This window comes from Drosophila sechellia, chromosome 3R (genome assembly GCF_004382195.2).
Source record: "Drosophila sechellia strain sech25 chromosome 3R, ASM438219v1, whole genome shotgun sequence".
Taxonomy (NCBI): domain Eukaryota; kingdom Metazoa; phylum Arthropoda; class Insecta; order Diptera; family Drosophilidae; genus Drosophila; species Drosophila sechellia.
The window spans coordinates 2,181,661-2,202,485 of NC_045952.1; the positions used below are offsets into that span (position 1 = coordinate 2,181,661).

General features: G+C 37.4%; 1 protein-coding gene and 1 long non-coding RNA gene across 4 annotated transcripts in view; one reads left to right on the forward strand and one right to left on the reverse strand.

Annotated features, from left to right (window-relative positions):
• Window positions 1-1,767: 1,767 nt before the first annotated feature.
• The window catches only part of LOC116801578 (cytochrome P450 307a1), a 28,440-nt gene continuing 9,382 nt past the window's right edge, over window positions 1,768-20,825 (reverse strand). Inside the window, exons 1-2 of one of the 2 annotated variants that reach the window (XM_032722065.1) lie at window positions 3,248-3,357; window positions 1,768-3,173 (exon numbers count right to left, since the gene is read on the reverse strand). In XM_032722065.1, the coding sequence (XP_032577956.1) occupies window positions 1,900-3,075 (1,176 nt within the window). In that variant the 5' untranslated portion in view covers window positions 3,076-3,173; window positions 3,248-3,357 and the 3' untranslated portion in view covers window positions 1,768-1,899. Of the gene's footprint in view, window positions 3,174-3,247; window positions 3,358-20,825 lie in introns of those variants that run through there. The other variant, XM_032722064.1, reaches the window with a different exon arrangement.
• LOC116801579 lies at window positions 2,936-14,935 on the forward strand. Of its 2 annotated transcripts, none has more exons than XR_004362100.1 (3): window positions 2,936-3,021; window positions 7,577-8,149; window positions 13,737-14,935. It is a non-coding gene; the product is annotated as an uncharacterized LOC116801579 (long non-coding RNA). The 2 variants fall into 2 exon arrangements; XR_004362101.1 differs by lacking the exon at window positions 13,737-14,935 and having other exon boundaries at window positions 7,577-7,736; window positions 7,819-8,421.

The window sequence follows — 20,825 nt, forward strand, 5'->3', positions numbered from 1 at the left end:
TAAGTATAGTGTGCATACCTGGGAAGACTTCGGAGTTAAGTATCTCCGGCTTTAACCAAGTCTCTGTGAGCACTATAATATGGGATGCAAATGAAAGACTATCACAATAAAATTTGATTAATTTGCTACGCAAGCCTCTAACATTTTGATAGGTGATAGTAAGATTTGTTGTTAGTTTTTTGAAGAGGAAGAAGATGAAGAGGCGGATGGTGCAGTGGTCTGGCCACGTGAGGGAAGTTTAATTCCCATGGGCCCATTTTTCCTATTTTTGATCTTAGCTTCGAACTCTTTTACCACCATAATATCCGGCCAAAAATCACCCGAACATATGGTCGAAAAGAGCTCGTTTGGGACAGTTATCTTGAAAGATGATATGTCCCTAGTGTAAGAGAAGTTAAATTTTTCCACTTTTATATTATCGGCTTTTGTTTTGACTTGTATATAAGACAATACATCAGATGATGTTTAATCAGCCGAGAAAGGAAAATTTGTTTCTTTAGTGGAACCACCACCGTTTTTAGCCCTGCAGATTGTATTTCTGAAGTGCCAACTTGTGCCGGTAGTCCGGACTCAATGTTCCCTTGTGGTGGTAAACGAATCGGGACAGGTAGAATCACTGGTTGAGAGACCAGTGCAGACAATTCGGAATCTTTAGCAATCCCAGGGTGGGCTCCCTCCACAGCGGATTGCTCCGAATCTTTTTTAGCTGCCGATCTTAACAACATATGCGGATTTTTTGCGATTGACAGATGATCAGTTGTGGAGTCCTGTTGATCATTTGCCCGTGGTTGCGGGGCCTTATGCAGCATACCACCAGCGGCTTTTTTGCGCTTTGGAGATTCATCTAATAGCTTTAAGCCATTAAACTGTGAATTAAGCGCGGAAAGAAGATCATCGGCTCGACGAAAACTATCCCTAGCTACGCCAAAACTGGTGATCAGTTCATTCAAGCCACCTTTAGTTTGGCTCAAAACGATTTCATAATAAACGCAACCACAAGGCAAGCATCACAACAGTAACTTAGATTTTGACCCTTTGCTAGGTCATCACTTGTTTGGCCATTAAAACCAGCGCACTTAGTATGCACCATTCTATCACATAGCCAACAAGTCATTTTTGGCTGCTCAGGTTTTATAACCTGGCAACAATTTTTATAAAAGCAGACAACATTTACTGTTTCCATATTTGTCTAAAATCAGACCACTGTGCACGAAAACACAAGATAAAAACTTTTAGGCGAGCTGTTAAAAGAACCGCACGAGAGCAATCTGCACGCTCAGAAATTTTAGATTTTGTGTGGGGGAGCGAAAGAGCGAGACAGTGAGGGCGGGAGAATATGTAGGTGCACAATGCAGTTTATGTGCATGTAAAAAAAAAACACCAAACAGCACTACGAACAACGCACAAAAGGGAGAGTAAACAAAACACAAGAAGAAAAATGCAAAAGACTTTGTATATTTGTTTAAACTACAGCACAAATCACAAAGAATCACTCGCGAAGCGAACGTATCTTTAATAATTATGTTTACAATATATGATACTAAAAGATAATTATTAAAAACCTCGGCTGGTTTGACAAATACAAATTAAAATAGGAGCTCAAAAAAAAATACGACCGTTCGCTTTGAAGTATGAAACTTTACTATTATTCTCTCTGATATCTCTATTTATACTTATTTATTAATAGGCGCATTCTGCATCACACCTTTTACTCTACGAGTAACGGGTATATACATAAGTAAATGTAAATTCGAAATAAAAGAATAATTGAGATGTGAATTGTTTATTTGGGCTTATAAAAAACATGTATTCGAAACAATTGTATTAATGCTAATAGACTAACAAAATTTAAAAGCAGTAGTAATTAGTAAATATGGTTTGTTTAGGAATCAAAAAAACTTATGTTCTTGGCCGCAATGAAAGCCTAAAGCATTTTTTTGGCAAGGCAACGCTGGATTTTTCTAACTTAATTTTTGAAAAGTCCGCACTGTTAACGTTATAATTTTGTATGATGTTTGCAAGTAAAAGAAATCCAAATCCTCTAACCAGACTTTGTCCGATGCATGTACGTTTGCCAACACTGAAAGGTAAAAATTGAGGAATACTCTTTTTGAGCTGTTTATTATTCAATTTCTGTGAATAATTTTTTTTGCTTTTCGTACTGCCATTCTTGTCGTTTTTTCTATTGAACTCTATCCTGTAGTCTGACCCGTCTAAGGTCCTTCTATTGTCATCACACTTTAGACCATTTTCTTTGTTATTTGTAAAATTCTCCAAAAAACGCTCAGGATCAAATTGTTCAGGATGATTCCAAAAGCTTTCGCTCATATTTAAAACATAATTATTTATAAAAACGATTGTACCCTTTCTAACGCCAAATCCCTTTATCACTGTGTCTTCCATTGCTACATGAGGAACAATAGGGGACGAAGAGTATCGCAAAACCTCTAAAATGGATGCCATCGTGTATGGCATTGCGTTCATATCATAAAGGCAAATTCTCCTTATACCCTTAGTAGAAACTGCGTCAACCTCGTTCCTGATGTGTACCGCAATCGCTGGATTTTTGGCTATATATGCCAGTGCCAACATTACCAAATTTCCAACTGCTGAGTGTCCTCCAATAAAATCTTCTAGCATAAAAATTATTGTATTACGGGAAACATTCTTGTCTTCTTTAAGACTTTTTAGCAGAGCATCAGTAAAATCTTTGTCAGGTTCATTTATATTAATATTTGATTCTCGATGATTCACAATTCTCTCCAAAATAAATTTACGTATACTAGTTGACCAGTGCACTATTTTACTTATATGATTACAATAAAATGGTAACAGCCAAGGTATGTAATCAAAAGAATACCCTTGATTAATTTCCCAGAAGATTTCATCAAAGTATTCTACTATTTGTTGAAAACCCTTATCGGAGTAATTAAACCGAACTGAACACATATATTGACAAAACATATTGGCACTAGCTGCAAGTATTAGAGGTTTTACGTCACATGGATATCCTGAAGAAATGTTAGTAAGCTGGTCCAATAATTGATTAACCTCCAGACCTCCGATCTCGGACATCTTTGAAAAATAAGAGGATGATTCCCGAGGAGAGCAGTGTCGTCGAGCTAAATTTCTCCGCCTTTGTTGTAATTGAGACCAGTCGCACAGTGCCAGTGCTGTTAAAAAAGTGAATAAACATTGGTTGTTGAATTCGTGTTACTCAGAATGTGAATGTTTTATTTTTATTTACGAGTGTATACTAGAAATTCGTAGTATGTACCAGACAGAAGGAAGTCGACCTGTTCCTGTCTGTCCGTATGAACGTAGAGATCTCAAGAACTATAAGAGCTAGAAGATTAAGATTAAGCATACAGATTCACGGGCTTGAGATATTTATTAATTATTTGGATTAAATCAGTTGTTTTGCCAATTTCTATCGATATCCCGAAAACATTTTTCTACTCCCACTCTTACACCTTAAATACGCCCAAATCTTTCTCGCCCACACCTAAGAGAATTAAAATTTTTTACCGATATTCCCGAAAAATGTTAAAAATTCTTGGTCTCACTAGAACTATCTGAGTAGCGGGTATCTTATAGTCGGGGAACTCGACTATAGCGTGAACTGTTGCTTTAGATTGATATTATTCTTAAGATTGTGAGTCTATTTTAGTGACGCTCGCGGAGAACTGAACCTATGACTGAAGGAGAACTGAACCTAAAGCAAGATTAACACAGCACTAAAGAAAAGACATTAGAATATGAAGTTGCTTGGTGATGTCTCGAGCTCTGGCTCCGGGCTCCAAGCCAGAAAGCGGAGTGCTCTAGAGCCAGCAGTTGTCTTGTACGCATTGTTTTTTTTTTTTTTTTTTGTTGTATTCTGTGCTTTAATTTAATTTTTGGCAAGGCAGTATAGGGTTTCCTAAGTCATTATATAAATTATTGAATTCGCCATTTCAATTCTATTGCATTTAAGGGGTGGACGCCCTCGTTTTTTTAACATAAAGTTAATAGTTGCACTTGATGCACAAAATTCGTGCGAATCCTTAAGGTTCACATAAATAACTAAAAAATTGCAATGTAGATCGCTTCTCGAAAAGCTCTTACTCTGCCATCGCGCTCACCCGTCAGCATAAGAGCGATGCATCGCGATGACAAGCGCCTAATCACCGCACAATTTGTATGGAAAACAGCGATGATTTGAACATTGGCATAACCCATGCAGATATCGCTATGAAAACATTCGCTGAAAGATCACAAAATCTTCGCTATTTAAGCGCATTTCCAATAATCCGTGTATTTTTCTCCACCGTTGTTTATTCCCAACTCATATTTGAAGGGAGAATTGTTTTTTAATTTTGCTTATAATTTAAATTCTGCATAGGATTAAAATTTAAGCATACAGTAAACTTGTTTAATTCCAATTAATACAAAAAAAAAAAAAATATATATATAGAAATTCAGATTCTGAGGCGTCTGGTTGTCCTGCAGAGTTAGGGCAGCATTCTTTTCAGTTGAGTTGGAATTTGGGTCCATGGGTAAAATATATTAGTATAGTTAGTTATTTGATGCCAACTTTGGAGACATAATTTGGCTGTACGGCACATCAGATGTGTAATTATCTTTTGTTATCTAAGCTCCGCTTTCACGCGAGCTCTCTCTCTCTCTCTATTGTACTCTTTCTCTCACCTACAATTTTGGCTTAGCGTTCTCCTGATCGCTCTGCAATAAAGACGCTCATTATCATTAGCTTTCGTTATCTTGAACATGTTAACTGGAGTCACTCACATATTGCTTATGCCCGCCTTAATGTAAGAGTATCGGAGCTTTCGAGAGAAGAGATTAGGTTTGCTGAAGAACGTAGGGTAATCTTAAGAGATATAATTTGTAACATGAGTCGATATTTCGAGATAGGATGCGTCAGTCATCGCCACGCACAAACATACAAATTCGCATCATTAAGTGCAGACCGCATACATTCTATTATAATTACTTACAAATAAATATTTTTAAAAACATTAACCAATATCAAGTGGAGACAATTAAATCTAAAACGCACGATATCAAAAGGGGAAAACCAAATCTAAAACCCACGATATTAAAAGGAGAAACACAACAGCTGGAGCAGACATACTCAAGCGAAAATTATAATAAAAAATACTAGATATTGCAAAACATCACACAAGTTGTAAGAACAACGCCCCCTTGATTAATTATTTAAAAAAAATACACACGTGAAGTTTATTGAAGGTTATGAATAACACATTGATGAGTGGCAGTGATAAAGAGATAGACAACTTAATATCAAGTTGGTATAGAATATTAAAGGGGACTTGACAATTAGAAACCGCAAGCGAAAAAAACGCGAAATCAGAAAACAAAACTAGTGAAATGGAGTTATCAGCAAATCAACTGTAGGTTGTAGGTCAACAGCCGAAAAGAATTATTTGACAAAGAATTACAAGCGATTAATGATCCCATAGATAAATATAAGGTGCAACACGGTGAAATATAAATGCATTGTTGAACTTTTCAACCAGACTCTTCCCTTCTTCATTCTACCGGACCACTCAAGCTTTGACGCTGTATTAGGATTTGACACACTAACGCAGATGACTTGGACTTGAAAAATAAAATATTAAAAATCGAATACTCAGTCGAACCAATTAAATTTGTAAAATTTAATCGCGTTAATTTATCTGATATAAAGGACATCGTAGTACCAATGTTAAGGGTACAGATGAAAAGAGAAATAAAAAAAGGATGGTTATAGACTTTTGGAAGCTAAACTCAAAGACAATGGACGACAAATACGCGGTGCCAAATGTTGTATTCATCTTATCAAATTTGAGAAAGCCCAGATTTTTTCCACACCAGGTCCGATCAGGATTTCATCAAATCCTACTTGCAGAAAATTATTCATTCGTATTCGCATTCTCAGTTGCACATGGAAAATACGAGTTTTGTAGAATTCCCTTCGGCCTTAAAGATTCGACCAGTATGTTTCAACGTGCCATAGATGGCGTACTCAGGCTCCAAATAGGAAAGTCTTGTTTTGTTTATATTGATGACTATTATTTTTTCTGAACGACTTGAAGTCCATCTAAATCATATTTGTTGGGTACTAGCTAGACTGCTTGAAGCCAACATGAGGGTGTCTAAGGAAAAATCGAACTTCTTTAAGGAAAAAGTCGAATATTTGGGATTCATAGTATCCAAAGACGGCATCACAGCAAATCCTAAAAAAGTAGAGGCTATCCATAAATATGAAGAACCCACTAATTTTTTAGATCCTTTTTAAGCTTAGCAAGGTATTACCTCTATCCAAACTCAAAGACAATATTTTGCGACAATGATCCATCTATCTATTATCAGTTCAATGTTCAAGTGGAAAATTCTCCACCCTATCATACTACCTCGAATGAACAGGTGGAAAGGTTCCACAGCACACTGTTAGAAATAGCACGATGCCTAAAACTAGAAAAAGGCATAGTTGATATGGTAAGTCTCATACTTCAAGCAACCGTGGAATACAACAAAACAGTACATTCAGTCACTAATAAAAAGCCGATCGACATAATTCATGCAATGTCCCCATAACTTACAAAGGAAATCTCAGAAAAAATTGAAAGAGCACAAGAAATATTATTAGAAGAATTAATAAATCATTAATAAATAAAAAAATAAAAAAAAAAAAAAAAAAATTAGCAAAACAAACGACTCGGAGATAAACTTACCTCACGCTACAAAGAAGAAAAAATTGAAGCATACTGTTTGGTTATGCAGCACGCAGCCAGCAGCAGCTCATAATAAATTTGAGTTATTTTATTTATTTTATTTTTTTTAGATTTTGCATTCCCCTTTATGATATGTTCCTCTCTCTCAATAGAGAGCGAGCAAAGCTGTTTTAATCTTTATTCTGTGCAACTTGCTCATTTGCCTTCTGCATAGCAAGTTCAGTTACAAATTAAGTGTTGATCGCACCGGTACTGCTGTGATGGACTTTAACTCTTAATCTGTTCGGTACGGGCCGCCGTTAGTTTTATACCCTACAGCCGTGTGTGGCGAAATATATTGAAATAAAACTGAAATATTAATTTAAACATTAACTTTACCGTGTTTATAAATTGCCACACTATTTCTCAAAGTCAATGAAAAAGCTCATTGCCTAAACATTTGGTGACCCTGACGTGATCTGTAACATTTCTTTATCGTGAACTCAAAACCAGCTTAATTAATTTCGGTTCACTTTTTTGTGTACATAAGTGGCTGCACTTTTCGCCCTATATACTTTTCGTTTATCGCAAACCTATTCGCATAGCGGCAGTTGAACCCGGTTTGCTTGAGCTCAAAAAAAATTTGCACAAAAAGAGTTGTGCAAATTATTGTTGAATAGATTTTCAATATATTTATTAGTGTAGGTTTATTAATTATAATAGGGCTTGTGCGGTCTGCACTTAATGAGGCGAATTGTAAGTACGTGGCGATGACCGACGCTTCTAATCTCCCAAAATCGACTGACTTAAGTATAGCAAGAGTTCTTATCTCTACAGCTTAATCTACTAATAAAAAGGTACAGTTTCTTATAGGTAAAGCTCGATCTACAAATAGGAAAAACACTGAGGCTTACGACTATATTTCGTCTGTTTGGTGATTGTGTTGACTCCTCCCCTTCTAAGACGAAGGCTGTCCACAGACTTTTTACAATTGGCAAATCTATTTGAAAGCGGATCTTACGGGTAACATTGGTTGTGCTTACAGCTTACTAATTGCCACTAACTTCCCATACTGCCAACTTGGTACTGCGTTAAACCATCGAAGGGAAGGCAGCTCTGCATATCTGGATGATCCGAGAAGTTCGTAAATGCGGTTGATTCTCCATGTCATGGGTTCGCAACAAGGTTCTGGAGATGATCGTAGCGAACTTGGAAAAAATCTTTATTGTAACCGTCGACTTATTGACGCTGATGCTGATGTTGGTTGAACTAGTAGACCATCAAAACGTATTTGTTGAACGCACTCTGGATTGCGTCTGATGGCAGATATTCAGTTCGTCGTTTCAGTACCCAGGCGCAGAAATAGTTGCCGCATCTGTACGTCTTTAGCAGATAGATCTTAATTCCCTCTTCTACTCTTCTCATCTACTTAAGAGGTAATTACAGTTTTAATACTAAAGTTTTGACAATAATTAAGTATAACAATTATAATTTTATAATAAAGTTCATTCAGATATTTTTGATATTAAAGTATGTAGTAAAACGCTTATTGATTGCAAGTATTGATTTTCTTATTTAGTTGAACAGAATCAGAAAAGGGTATTGATAAGTGTTTTTTTTTTTAATCGGGAATTTGAAATATAATTAGATTGAGTGCGCTATACTGTTATTATGCCGTTTTGGTAATGCATTTATTTTCTATGGTAGTTTTAGGAAATATTTGTGGTTGCGTGGATTTTAAGTTTTCAAATCATTCGGGTCTAGCATTTCATCACATACCTTTAAACTTTTTTAAAGAGGATAAAGCGGAAATAATACAAAATGTTTAAAGATTAAATAAGTAGGATTTGACAAATATTTAATTGAAAAACTTTTGCAAACTCTTTTACTAGTGTCCAGATTTCACGTTTGTATTTTGCTAACTTGGCGATGGTCACAAAAGGAAAATAAATAATAAACCTATCGTAGATTATCTTTATGAACGACCCTATCTTTTATGAGGACCGTTGTCCCGAGGTCTGCTTCGATTAGTTCTTCCCTATACCGTGGGGTTAGTTTATTTCCAAAGCGTTTGTTTTGTTTTACCATGACGGTTTCTCCCACCTCAAAGGTTCTGTCTCGTCTTGTTACATTTTCTCTTCTTAGCTGTTGCAAGCAGTTAGCAACAAAGGTAGCGGCTATTTGTGACATTTTAGGGAAAAAGTAGTATTGAAGAATTTGTTTTACATTCTCCTGTGCTGCCCTATGCGCTCTGTTGTGCTCCAAAGACACTATTTCCCGTTGCTCAGTTTGATTAAAAATGTCGCTAACCATTTTCATAGTGTGCCGGAAAGTCGTTGCTGGAAACTCATTTACAAGACTATTTTGAATGAAAGCTAGTACAGGTAATTCGCAGTGTATCGCATTCACTACATCCGGCTTAACCACATCACGAATTCTTCCGATTAAGGTCTCTTTGTCTAGAAATTGTATTAGATGCCATGTCTTGCTTCCGAAAATAACAAAAGTTCGAGTTGAGTCTGCGGTGCCCTCATCTATTACAATTTGGTTTCTAAAACAGTTAACCGGCTTGTCGATAGTTTCGATTGTAAAAGTCAATGAAATTTCGCTATATATTGTTGCAATGTCAGACCGGGGTTCGTCCTCTAGGACATGAATAGCCTGCCTGGATAGTGCATCGGCAACATAGTTCTCCTTGCCAGATTTATGGAAAATGTTAGCATTATGTTCGTCTATAAACGCCTTCCATCTCTTGATTTTTGCATTTGGATTCCTATCTGACACGGCGTATGTTAACGGTTGGTGATCTGTAAAAATGTTTAAGTTTTTGACACCATATAGATAGTTACTAAGAGACTTTAAAGCCCAAACGATGGCCAAAATTTCTCGTTCATTTGTTGCGAAATTAAGTTCTCTATCCTGTAAAGTTCTCGAAATCATTGTAACAGGCTTGCCATCCTGTGATAAGACTGCCCGCAGGCCAAAAGCCGAAGTGTCTGTTGTTAAGTCAAAGGCTTTTCTATAATCGGGATACAATAACATTACATTTTCGGAGACAAGAACATTTTTAAGCTTCTCAAAAGCAGAACATTGTCTTTCATCGAAAGAAATTGGTATCTTTTTAGACTGGCTTGCGGAAACCTTTCCGTTTTCACCCTTCAGAATGTCAGTGAGTGGTCTAGCAATAGAGGCGAAGTCCTTAATAAAGCAGCGGTAATAACTTGCTAGCCCTAAAAACGATCGAACACTAAACAGATTAGTAGGTTGATTATATTTCTGAATAGCCTCTACTTTGCTAGGACTGGTTGTGATACCTCCACTTGACACCATAAATCCGAGATACTCGACGCTTTCCTTGAAGAAAAACTATTTCTCTTTAGAAACCCTCATGTTTGCCTCAGACAGTCTGTCTAGTACACAAGCAACGTCGATTACGTGGTCCTCAATTCCGTTTGAAAATATTATTACGTCATCAACGTAAACATAACATGACTTTCCTATACGGTCCCTAAGAACATCATCAATAGTACGTTGAAAAATACTTGGGGCATTTTTCAAGCCAAACGGCAAACGGCAAAACTCGTATTTTCCATTTCCTACTGAAAAGGCAGTTTTCTCCCTATCCTTTTCTGAGAGCAGAATTTGGTGAAACCCCGATTTAGGGTCAAGGGTTGTAAAGAACCTGGCCTTTCCCAAATTTGATAAGATGGATACTACGTTTGGTATAGGTTACTTGTCGTCGATTGTTTTTAAATTAAGTTTTCTAAAATCTATAACCAACCTTTTCTTAGTATTTCCCTTTTCATCTGTACCTTTTTTATCGACTACCCAAACCGGATTGTTGTAAAGTGACGACGAGGGCCTGATAATTCCGTCCTTTTACAAAGCATTTGTCTCCTTATTCACAAAATCTGATACGCCCATGGGGTACGGATAGAGTTTTGAGTAAATGGGTTGGTCGTCCTCAGTACGTATTGTGGCAACAATGTTGGTATTATACGGCAGTGCTTCTTCCGGTTCCGCAAAGACGGCCAATCGGTTTCGAAGCATTGTATGGAATTTATTAGATATCTGATTTGGAACCACAATATTCTCTATGTTGGTGAAATTTACGCTGTCACATCTCAAAAACTGAATAGATTCCACTTCATTGTTGATATTCAACGTTTTGTTCTTAAAATATAACGTTGCATTTCCCTGTTTCAAAAGGTCAAGTCCTATTATTGCGTCAAAACTAGAAAGACTTGGAAGAATAAAGAATTGAACAGATGTGTTGTAACGAACTGATTTTCTTTATTTCGCTCGCTAATGATTGCAGTGGCTAGCTCAGCGAGTTTGTGCGTTCGTCCCACCAAATTTATGATTTGTGTGATTGCCCCACCAAGAAATAGGTTCTTGATATAGCCGTTTATTCTGCTGTTTCTTATATTATATTTCTGGAGATCTCGCTACTCCTGCGGCGCTTCCCTTGCAACGCCTTGCCTCCGTGGTACCGCTGGCTCCTTGACGTGGACGACGAGTCGGTCCGGTCGGGACTAGGATGTTATGAGGCACGGTGTATCGTCCCGGGGCGAGGCAACGCTCGTCCTGCAACCACCTGTACCGACCACTGACTCCACTGTCCGCCTCGAACCCGCCACGTCGCAGTCGTCTCCTCTGGCAGACCTCCCGCCGGTCGGTCAGACCCCGTTCCGCCTGCGCGCTGACCGCGCGACTCGCGCCGGTACTCGCATACGTACTCCTCGCGTGTTGAGACTGACTGCCTCGAGCTGCACTTACGCCGTCCCTTTATAGGCCGCGGGGATCCCGTTATTTCCCCTTTTGCGCACGGCCCGCTCGGGTACAAGGTCCAACAGTTGTACCGTTAGTTCACGGTGCGTCCTCTTTGTGCACGCACCGTTACCGGTCGACCTCTGTGCCCTTGGTCAACTCGAGTCCAAGGTCCAGAGCGGTACCGTTAGTGCACGGTGCGTCTTCTTTGTGCCTGTCCGACATCCGCACCGTTACCGTTCGACCCCTGTGCCCTTGGCCCGCTCGAGTCCAAGACCTTACGGGATACCGTTAATTCACGGTCTCTCCGCTTTGCCCTGGCCGCCTTGCATCGCGGCTGTTGCTAGGCCACTCCCCTACACGAGATTTGTGGGGAGTTTTAAGACTCCTCACAGTGTTAAATAGCTTAATAAAGCATTTCTGTTTGACGGTGTTGCAACCATGAAGCGATTTTACCGTGAATTTATTTTGTACCGGCATTATGTTTTTTAATTCAGTGAGGGGCTGTATGTAATTTTTCGAAGCCCCGGTGTCAATCAAAAGTTTTATGGTTCTCCCTGCTATCTCTCTTTCTATGTACGGTAGCAGGGATTTGTGGCTAAAAAATGAACATGATCGTAATTCACTAGTTCGTCCTCATTATCATCAACCTCCGCTTCTGCCTCCTTTTAATAACCGTCTGTGTCTTCCTCACATTGACCTTTCTCATGAGGTAAGTAGTTGATCCTCTGCTGTTTTGGCCCTGTAAACCTTGCACTGCCACTCGTTGGTCTTTTTGATGCTTGCTCATACCCAACATGTCCCTGAGCCTGACTTGTGTTTTTCTGTTGGGGTTGCGATACGAATTGATTTTGTGTTTGAAATGAATTTTGTTGTTGGGATGGCCAAGAATATTGTTGTTGAGATGGCTAAGAATTTTGTTGTTGGGATGGCCAAATATTTCCCTGAGTCGGAAATGGAGCTTGTCCAAAATTTCCAGTTCTTCTAGATCGCATGGATACATAAGGATTTGTTAACTGGACTGGATCTTGTCTTTCCTGGTTATCATAAGTATGCACCTGGAGCTTGCTAAAATATGGGTTTTTAGTTTGCATGGGCATGACTGAATTTCTATCCCTTTCGCTGTGCTTTTGTTCGGTTTTCTGACCCCTGTCTCTAATATTTTTAGAATAAATAAGGGCAAATTGGTAACGCTCATGGTTCGACTCGACCTCTTGCGCTAAAGCGAGAGCAGTTGGTAAATCTGTTGGACCTTTTGCAAAAAGAATGTCGCTCAACGATTTCTTAGCTACGGTTACAAATACACATAACGCGTCCGCCCGGTACTTTTCATTCAGTGACATCGCCAAGGCACTATCAAATGTCATTATTGTCTTGTTGGTAAGTAGGGTCAGTTTTTTCTCGACTTCATCGTAGAATTCAGTAAGAGTCATGTCTCCCTGTCGCAAAGTTGATAGCTCTTGTTCGATTAGGTAGATCGGCCTTTTGTCAGAATATGTGAAATCAAGACGGCTGATCATTGCTTTGAAATGTAACGGAGTATTAAATGAAGCCAATACTGTATTCGCTGGACCTTTTATTTTATTTCGCATAATACCAAAAGCTTGGTAATATGTTGAACTTCCCTCGTAGTCTTTAAAAACTTTAAAAGCGACATGAGCCGCTTTTCTCAACGACACATATGTTTCACTTTTGCCCTCAAAATCTGGCAGAGATTTAACTATATCTAGAGGCTCGTTACAGACAACACCTGGTCTAATTTCAGCATCTACATAAGTTTCCATCTCTGGGGTGTTCACTGTTAATTTCCCGATTCGCTCATTCATCTCCTGCAATTGCTTTTCAAATGATTGTTTTTAGACTGCGAGCGCAACAGTACCGGCAACAGCACTCTCTACGAACGCTTTTAACTGAGCTTCAAATTCCATTTCGCTAGTTGTATTTGTTTTTGACCACCAATTACCTGATGACTTGTTATTTTTTTCTGCACTGTTTTGCCTACTTGCCTGGTGCGCGGACCATTTATCTAAGCTTGACACGAGGTTGTCTAAAAGGTTATCACTGTCACTCATGTATTTTTATTATCAATACTCTTTGCATAGGTTATGTAATAAAAAGGTATTGGTATTTTTAATTCGTTCAATAAGCGTTATACTTACAATATAATAATAGTGCTTAATAAACAATTTTAAGGTAGATGGTCTTAGTAATTAATATTATATTTTATGTAATCAGGAAATTTTTATTTTTTAGGTTAGAGTTGATTAGCCAATGCCGATGGTTTTGTCTCCGGATCCTCCTTTTGTTATTTATTTATAATTATCGTAGGTTTTAATATCCGTTTGGGCGCCAATTATTGTTGAATAGATTTTCAATATATTTATTAGTGTAGGTTTATTAATTATAATAGGGCTTGTGCGGTTTGCACTTAATGAGGCGAATTGTAAGTACGTGGCGATGACCGACGCTTCTAATCTCCCAAAATCGACTGACTTAAGTATAGCAAGAGTTCTTATCTCAACAGCTTAATCTACTAATAACAAAGTACAGTTTCTTATAGGAATATACTTGAGGCTTATAGGAAAAATACTTGAGGCTTACGACTATATTTCGTCTGTTTGGTGATTGTGTTAACTTGCATAAACATATACAAACACACACATCATTACTACTGTGTGTGCAGTTTGGTTGCCGGTGCAAATACAGGGCTTGTAAAACTGTTCACCATTGTGCGTGCATTCTACATTGACCGGTTCAAAATTCAGTGCGTGAATTATTAAAATAAATTAAAATGTCAAACAACGACACAGTCAGTTTGCCAGCTGACAGAATAACATTTTTAAAGCACAAAAAAAAGCTGCAGGATTAACCACCGAATCGGTCACTTGCCAGAATGATTATGGCCTGCATTTAAAGCTCAAGATCGCTTACAGGAGGCAAAAAGGTTGGCTTTATGCCAAAACTGCCTTAAGAGTGGACATCACCTACGACATTGTAATGCCGATCGCTGTCGTATTTGTGGAAGTAAGCACAACAAATTGCTACATTCGTTGCCAACATCGCAGCTTTGGTAGCTCTACTATCACGGACAAACAGCCCAACCTAACTGTAAATTCTGAGGACTGGAAAATACCAGCTAATCTTAATCTTAATAATCTAATTCTTCAGGCCCCAAAAAATTGACTTGCTGATAAGCGCTAGTCTTTTTCAAATAAAATTGGCAGATGGACTTCCCATTCTCAAAAAAACTCGTTTTGGATGGATTATCACCGGTGGTGGCTCAAACCAAAGACACTAGAATAACAAGATGCGTAACGGCCATACAATGGTTTGGCACTATGCAGCCACTTTTTTGGTGACGGCCTAAATTGGTCTCTGTCCGTTTGCTTACGCTGAGAGCGTAAGAAATCTAAAAATAGAATTTGCTTGCTTATGTGAGTAAAAACAATAGACGAGAATGCGTGTATGTGTGCGTGTTGTGCTAGAAGACGATTTTCGGGCCGAAATCAATTCTGATCGAAGAAACGAATTTACATATTTGGAGTTTTGGAAAATTTCCAAGCAATATGATTAAATAAAATAATAATTAAAAAGTCACGCCCTGACTATTATAATTTTAAAGTTTTTAAATTCGTTTGTTAAAATCGCCGCTCGAATTAGACACCGTTTACATATTTATATTTATGTTGATAATTAATTATGTGTAATATATATGCAACGATAGTTATCGATACTCGATTATCGATAATCATCGCAAAGGGTAGCGTCGTGAGCGCAAGTAGATATAAGAAAATAGGACAAGCATAGAGAGAGTCGAAATAGAACAAAGCGAGTTGAAAGTTGTGTAGTTAAAAGATCTTAAAGCCGAAAGTTTTCGTGTCCGGAGTAAGGCAAAGTTGTGTAGTCGTCGTATGTCCGGAGATCAAGAAGTGTTGGCACGAGTCATCTTTTTATTAAATACCTAATATAATAAGCAAACTATTATAATATCAAAATATTACTAAGATAAACTATTGTGATAAACAATAAGTATCCTACAAATATAAAACTCATTATTTACATAAAACCATAATGATAAAGCACTACTTTCATTTGTGCACTTAAAGCTCAACAATACATTTTTTATACACATTTGTTTTTTATTATTTTGAAATATATTTCAAAAACTTTAATGTGTATTTTACAAATATTAAAAAAGGATCAGATGGTGCCTTATTTTCCCAAAGTTCGAGTCTATTGAGCAAAAAAAATAAAAAATTGGAAACTTTTTTAAAAAAATCTAATTGGAATATAAAAAATAATTCAACTGAGTTTAATTTGAATGTTAAATAATAAGAATGGATCATTTACATACCTCATTATTAAGTCAAATGACTTAATGAATATACTAAATAATTAAAGCAAATGCAAAGTAAATTAATATTACTACTGTAATTTAAAACATAAATTTTCCAAAAAGAAGTTATTACATTGAGAAAAAAAAATTTCATAAAAATAATACGTAGTAAAAATGAAAATTTATAAAATAAATAAAAATATGAAAACTGTTTATTGCAAAAGTCATATCTTGAGGCTCGAAGTGCGGACACAAGCACTGAATACTCAAGCTGAATACTCAATGGCAAATATTTTAATATAAAGCCATTTTTGAAATTTATTTTGTGATATTATGTACATAGATTTGGCTATTACTATTTTTAAGTTATATTTAAATAATAATAACGTTAAGGCAATGCAAACCAAGAATTTTTCGCATTGTGCCAATTGATAAAAAATAATATAGATTTAAAGTCAACGAACTTCTAAGGTAAAGGGCATATTTTGTTAAATTTACAATGCATGAACATACGTGTGCACACATACAGTTGTCTGCTATCACTGTATGCGGAGAAAAGAGCTGTTCGCTGTAGCGCTCTCCGCTCTTTGCTTTTGAACGGCCAGTGCTTGTGCGCGGGCTTTCGCTATGCTCTCTTCGCCTTCTCGCTCTCCCTCATTCGAGCCCGCAAGTCCCACCGTCCCGCGTCTCATTTTGTTAGTTTTTGAGTTAGTATTCACCACCTCGGAAATAAATAAAGTTCAAGTGAAATGAAGCTACGCCGAAGCTACCCCGAACAGCTGTCACCATCCAGAAAACATCAAACTTCGCCATATCGACCAACGGACCACAGAACCAAAGACACTAGAATAACAAGATGCGTAACGGCCATACATTCGTTTGGCACTATGCAGCCACTTTTTTGGTGAGGGCCAAATTTGCTCTCTTTCCGCTCGCTCACGCTGAGAGCATATGAAATCTAAAAATAGAATTTGCTTGCTTGTGTGAGACGAGAACGCGTATATGTGTGCGTGTTGTGCTAGAAGACGATTTTCGCGCCAAAATCAATTCTGATCGAAGAAACGAATTTACATATTTGGAGTTGTGGCCAATTTCGTAGCAATATGATGAAATAAAATAAAAATTCCATGACTATTATAATTTTAAAGTTTTTTAAATTCGTTTGTTAAAATCGCCGCTCGAATACCGCTTACATATTTATAATTATTTTGAAAATTTATGTTGAAAAAAATACTTTTATTTGTGCACTAATGCTCAACAATTTCATTATTTATTATTATTTCATTTAATTTCATAAAAAAATAATAATTTTATTAATAAATAATAAAAATAATAATATTTCATAATAATATTTCATAAAAAATAATAATACGTAGTAGAAAATAAAAATTAATAAAATAAATAAATATATGAAAACAGTTCGTTCCAAAAGTCATATCGTCAGGCACGAAGTGCGGACACAAGCAGTCAACAACCATTGCCTTATTAATTTTTCTCACGCCGCAAGCTGAATACCCTAATGAAAAGTATTCTAATATAAAGTCATTTTCGAAATTTATTTTGTGATGTACATAGATTCGTCTATTACTATTTCTAACCTTTATGTAAATATTAATAACGTTAAGGCAATGCAAAACAAGAATTTTTCGCATGGTGCCAATTGATAAAAAATAATATAGATTTAAAGTCAACGAACTTCTAAGGTGAAGGGCATATTTTGTAAAATTTACAATGCATGAGCACACGTATGCACACATACAGTTGTCTGATATCACTGTATGCGTAGAAAAGAGCTGTTTGCTGTAGCGCTCTCCGCTCTTTCTCTCTCGAACAAAAACTCAAGAGAGCCTGGAGCCACCTCTAGAGCCACGGCCAAAAAATCGCGTGCCAAAAATTTGTATGGCCGTTACGCATCTTGTTATTCTAGTGTCTTTGACAGAACCAATCCTGCGGTCGTAATAATTAGATTTTTCCGCCGCCTCCAGTTCATGCGCTTTCATTTGATATCGGTATTGCAACTAAATATTTAATGAAGTCACAGATGATGGTGATGCATGGGGTATCGGTCATACTCATCGAAGTCTTTGTATGCTGGGCGATTTTATGTAGTCTTTTATTTGTAATATTAATTTCCAATGGTTATGTCTTTTCACCTTGGCCAAGGTTTTTAAAATTCCTGTATATCCTATGGATCTTTATGTAGCGTAGAAAAAAATGCTTATTTTTCGTTATTTACTATAGTCAGTCACCAGGTTGAGTTGCGCGACTGTTAAATTTTTCAATATCTTATTACCAATTTTGTTAAACATCAATTTGTTAAACATCAATTGAAACTTGACATATTTGACATATTAAAGACATATTTGAGTTGGTTAACTTTGCAAATCAACACCTCCATTTGTATATAAATCATCATTGAAAAGTAAACATAGTTCGTGTTTCCGACCACATAGATTATATACATTCTTGATCAGGATCAATAGCCTAGTCGATCTGTCCATGACCGTCTGTCCGTATGAATGTCGAGATCTCGGGTACTATATAAGCTAGAAGGTTGAGGTTCACACAACAACAACGTTTTGCCAAGCCCACTTTAAAGCCCTAAAAGAGCCCATAGCTGCCACGCTCACACTTTTAAAAAATTTTTAAAACTTTATTAGTCTAGTAAATTTTTAACGATTTGCCAAAAGTCTTTTTGCCACGCCCACTCAAACGCCCTAAGTCCGGTCAGAACTGCCACGCACACGCTTTAAACAATGTTTGGATTTTTCTTCGTTTCATTGTTTGTCTTGCCAATTTTTATCGGTATACCAAAAACACTGTGCCCCTCCTTTTACTTACAAAACGTCCAGAAGGGTCACTCCCACACTTTTAAACTATTTTTAATTTTTTTTTCCCAATATCTATCAACCATATAAAATAATATGAAATTTCGCGTTCGCATTCCCACTATCTGAGTTACGGGTATCTGATAATCGGGGAACTCGAATATAGCATTCCGAAGGAGGAGAACCCGGAAGAGGAGAGCCCGGTGCCACCAGCGAAGCTGCCGCGGCAAATGTATTGTCCGGAGGCGCGGCAACCACGGAGGCGACCTTGCCCCCGCAGGCAGGCGTTGTTGAACGAGCAACGATGAAAGGAGGTGCCTGAGGCGGAGTGGCCGCCCCAAGTGGCCGAGTAGGCCGTGCGACAAAAAGAGCGGAAACGAAAGCTCCACTCCAAGACAGCGGTACTGCCTCAAGGCTGGTTTTTTCCTTTTAATTTGGAAGGTCCGTAGGAATTGTAATGTAGTATGTGCCTATGCAATATTAAGAACAATTAAATAAAATAGCATATTAACATATGGCAGCACTTTGTTGCTATGTTTATGTTTATGTTTATGCACGCAGTTAGGCCCAGGGCGGATGCAACATGATCGCCCACTCGAAGGCCACAAAGTATAAGTGCATTGCCCACTTGAAGGCCAAAAAGTATAAGTGCATGGTCAGCATTCACACGCCGACCAAATGCATATTACATACGTACATACATAGCTCGCTCTCCCGATAAGCCTAGATATATAAGATATACATAAGAACGCCGCTCCGCCGCTGGCGTACCCGGCAGCGCAGCTACGCGGATTAGCCTAAGTCCAAATATATTCGAAACTGTAAAATCAGACACTCTGTAGACATTGAGCTGGCAGAACCATTTCTGCCTACTCTAAAATATAAGAAGAAAATCGAATAAATATAAAGTCAGCCCGACGGCTGCACTCAACTACAAATCAGACTCGTATTCTCAATTGGTGCTCATCTTTACAGTAAATTTGGAATGGATTAAATCACTTTTGTGATCTTTTCATTTGTTATATTTTGTTACGGTATTTTATATTATTTGCTGTGTTAGTTTTCTTACAAAAATTTCGGTTTCGTTAGTTGCCTTTAAACCGGTTGCTGCTAATGTAATGACGTTTAGCTGAATCGTACGTGTATGGTCCCTGCAAAGACTCTAGAATACTCTAGATGCGTAACGTCATACGATTTTTTGACACACAATTTTTTCGTCGTGGCTCTAGAGGTTGCTCCAGGCTCTGTCGAATATTTGTTCGAGAGCTCTTTTCTACTCATACAGTGATAGCAGACAACTGTATGTGTGCATGGAATGGAATCATCTTTATTCGATTCTTTTAGTGACTGCAGTTGTTAATATTTATACATATTATGTGTTGGAGATTGAAGTGCTTTCTTAGTTTTAATATCCTTCCTCAATGTAAGCTTACATATTATACATATTTCAATACAAACATAATATCTTGGTAAGCTCACAATGCTGTCTCTGAAGGTTCTTCGTTTATATATATGTGCTATAATCTGTTTGGTTAAAAGATACTTTAAAATAATCTGCCCTTTCCTAGCAATATCTCTTACAAAATGTTACCTAATATCAATATGTTTCGGTATGCTTAAACTGTCAGTATTCATTATTGTCGATGTTCCAGATTCTCTGCAGCCAATAAAAGCCGTCTAAATGAAATCACCTCTCTGCAAGCAGATTTTAAAGCCATGTATTTCGCTTATGTACTGCTGAGAGCTACACTGCGTTGTTTTTTCAGATATTTACGAAATCAGTTTTCCAGGCATATATAATAGGTATTATTATGTGTCACCTCCCCAGTCAGCATCGACATAATTTTATAATATAATTTTATATCCTTTTCCATGCCAAATATCTGAGTACATGTGCTCACTGTGGGGATCATTGTTACCAATTTAGACACTGTATGTAAAATGTCCGGCCTTGTATATCATGTCCGCTTGATATGCCAGCTCGTTGACTCTCTTGCAACCCTCTTTATCGCATGTGATTTGAAATTCTGCATCCAGTGGAGTTACAGCTGCTTAAAAATCTTTAATACCGTGTCGCTGAAGCAGATTCTCAATATACTGGCTCCGACTTAGCTTTATCTTGCCGATGATGATCTTTAAATCCAAGAAAAATGTGCAATTGTCTGCGATCTACGTATT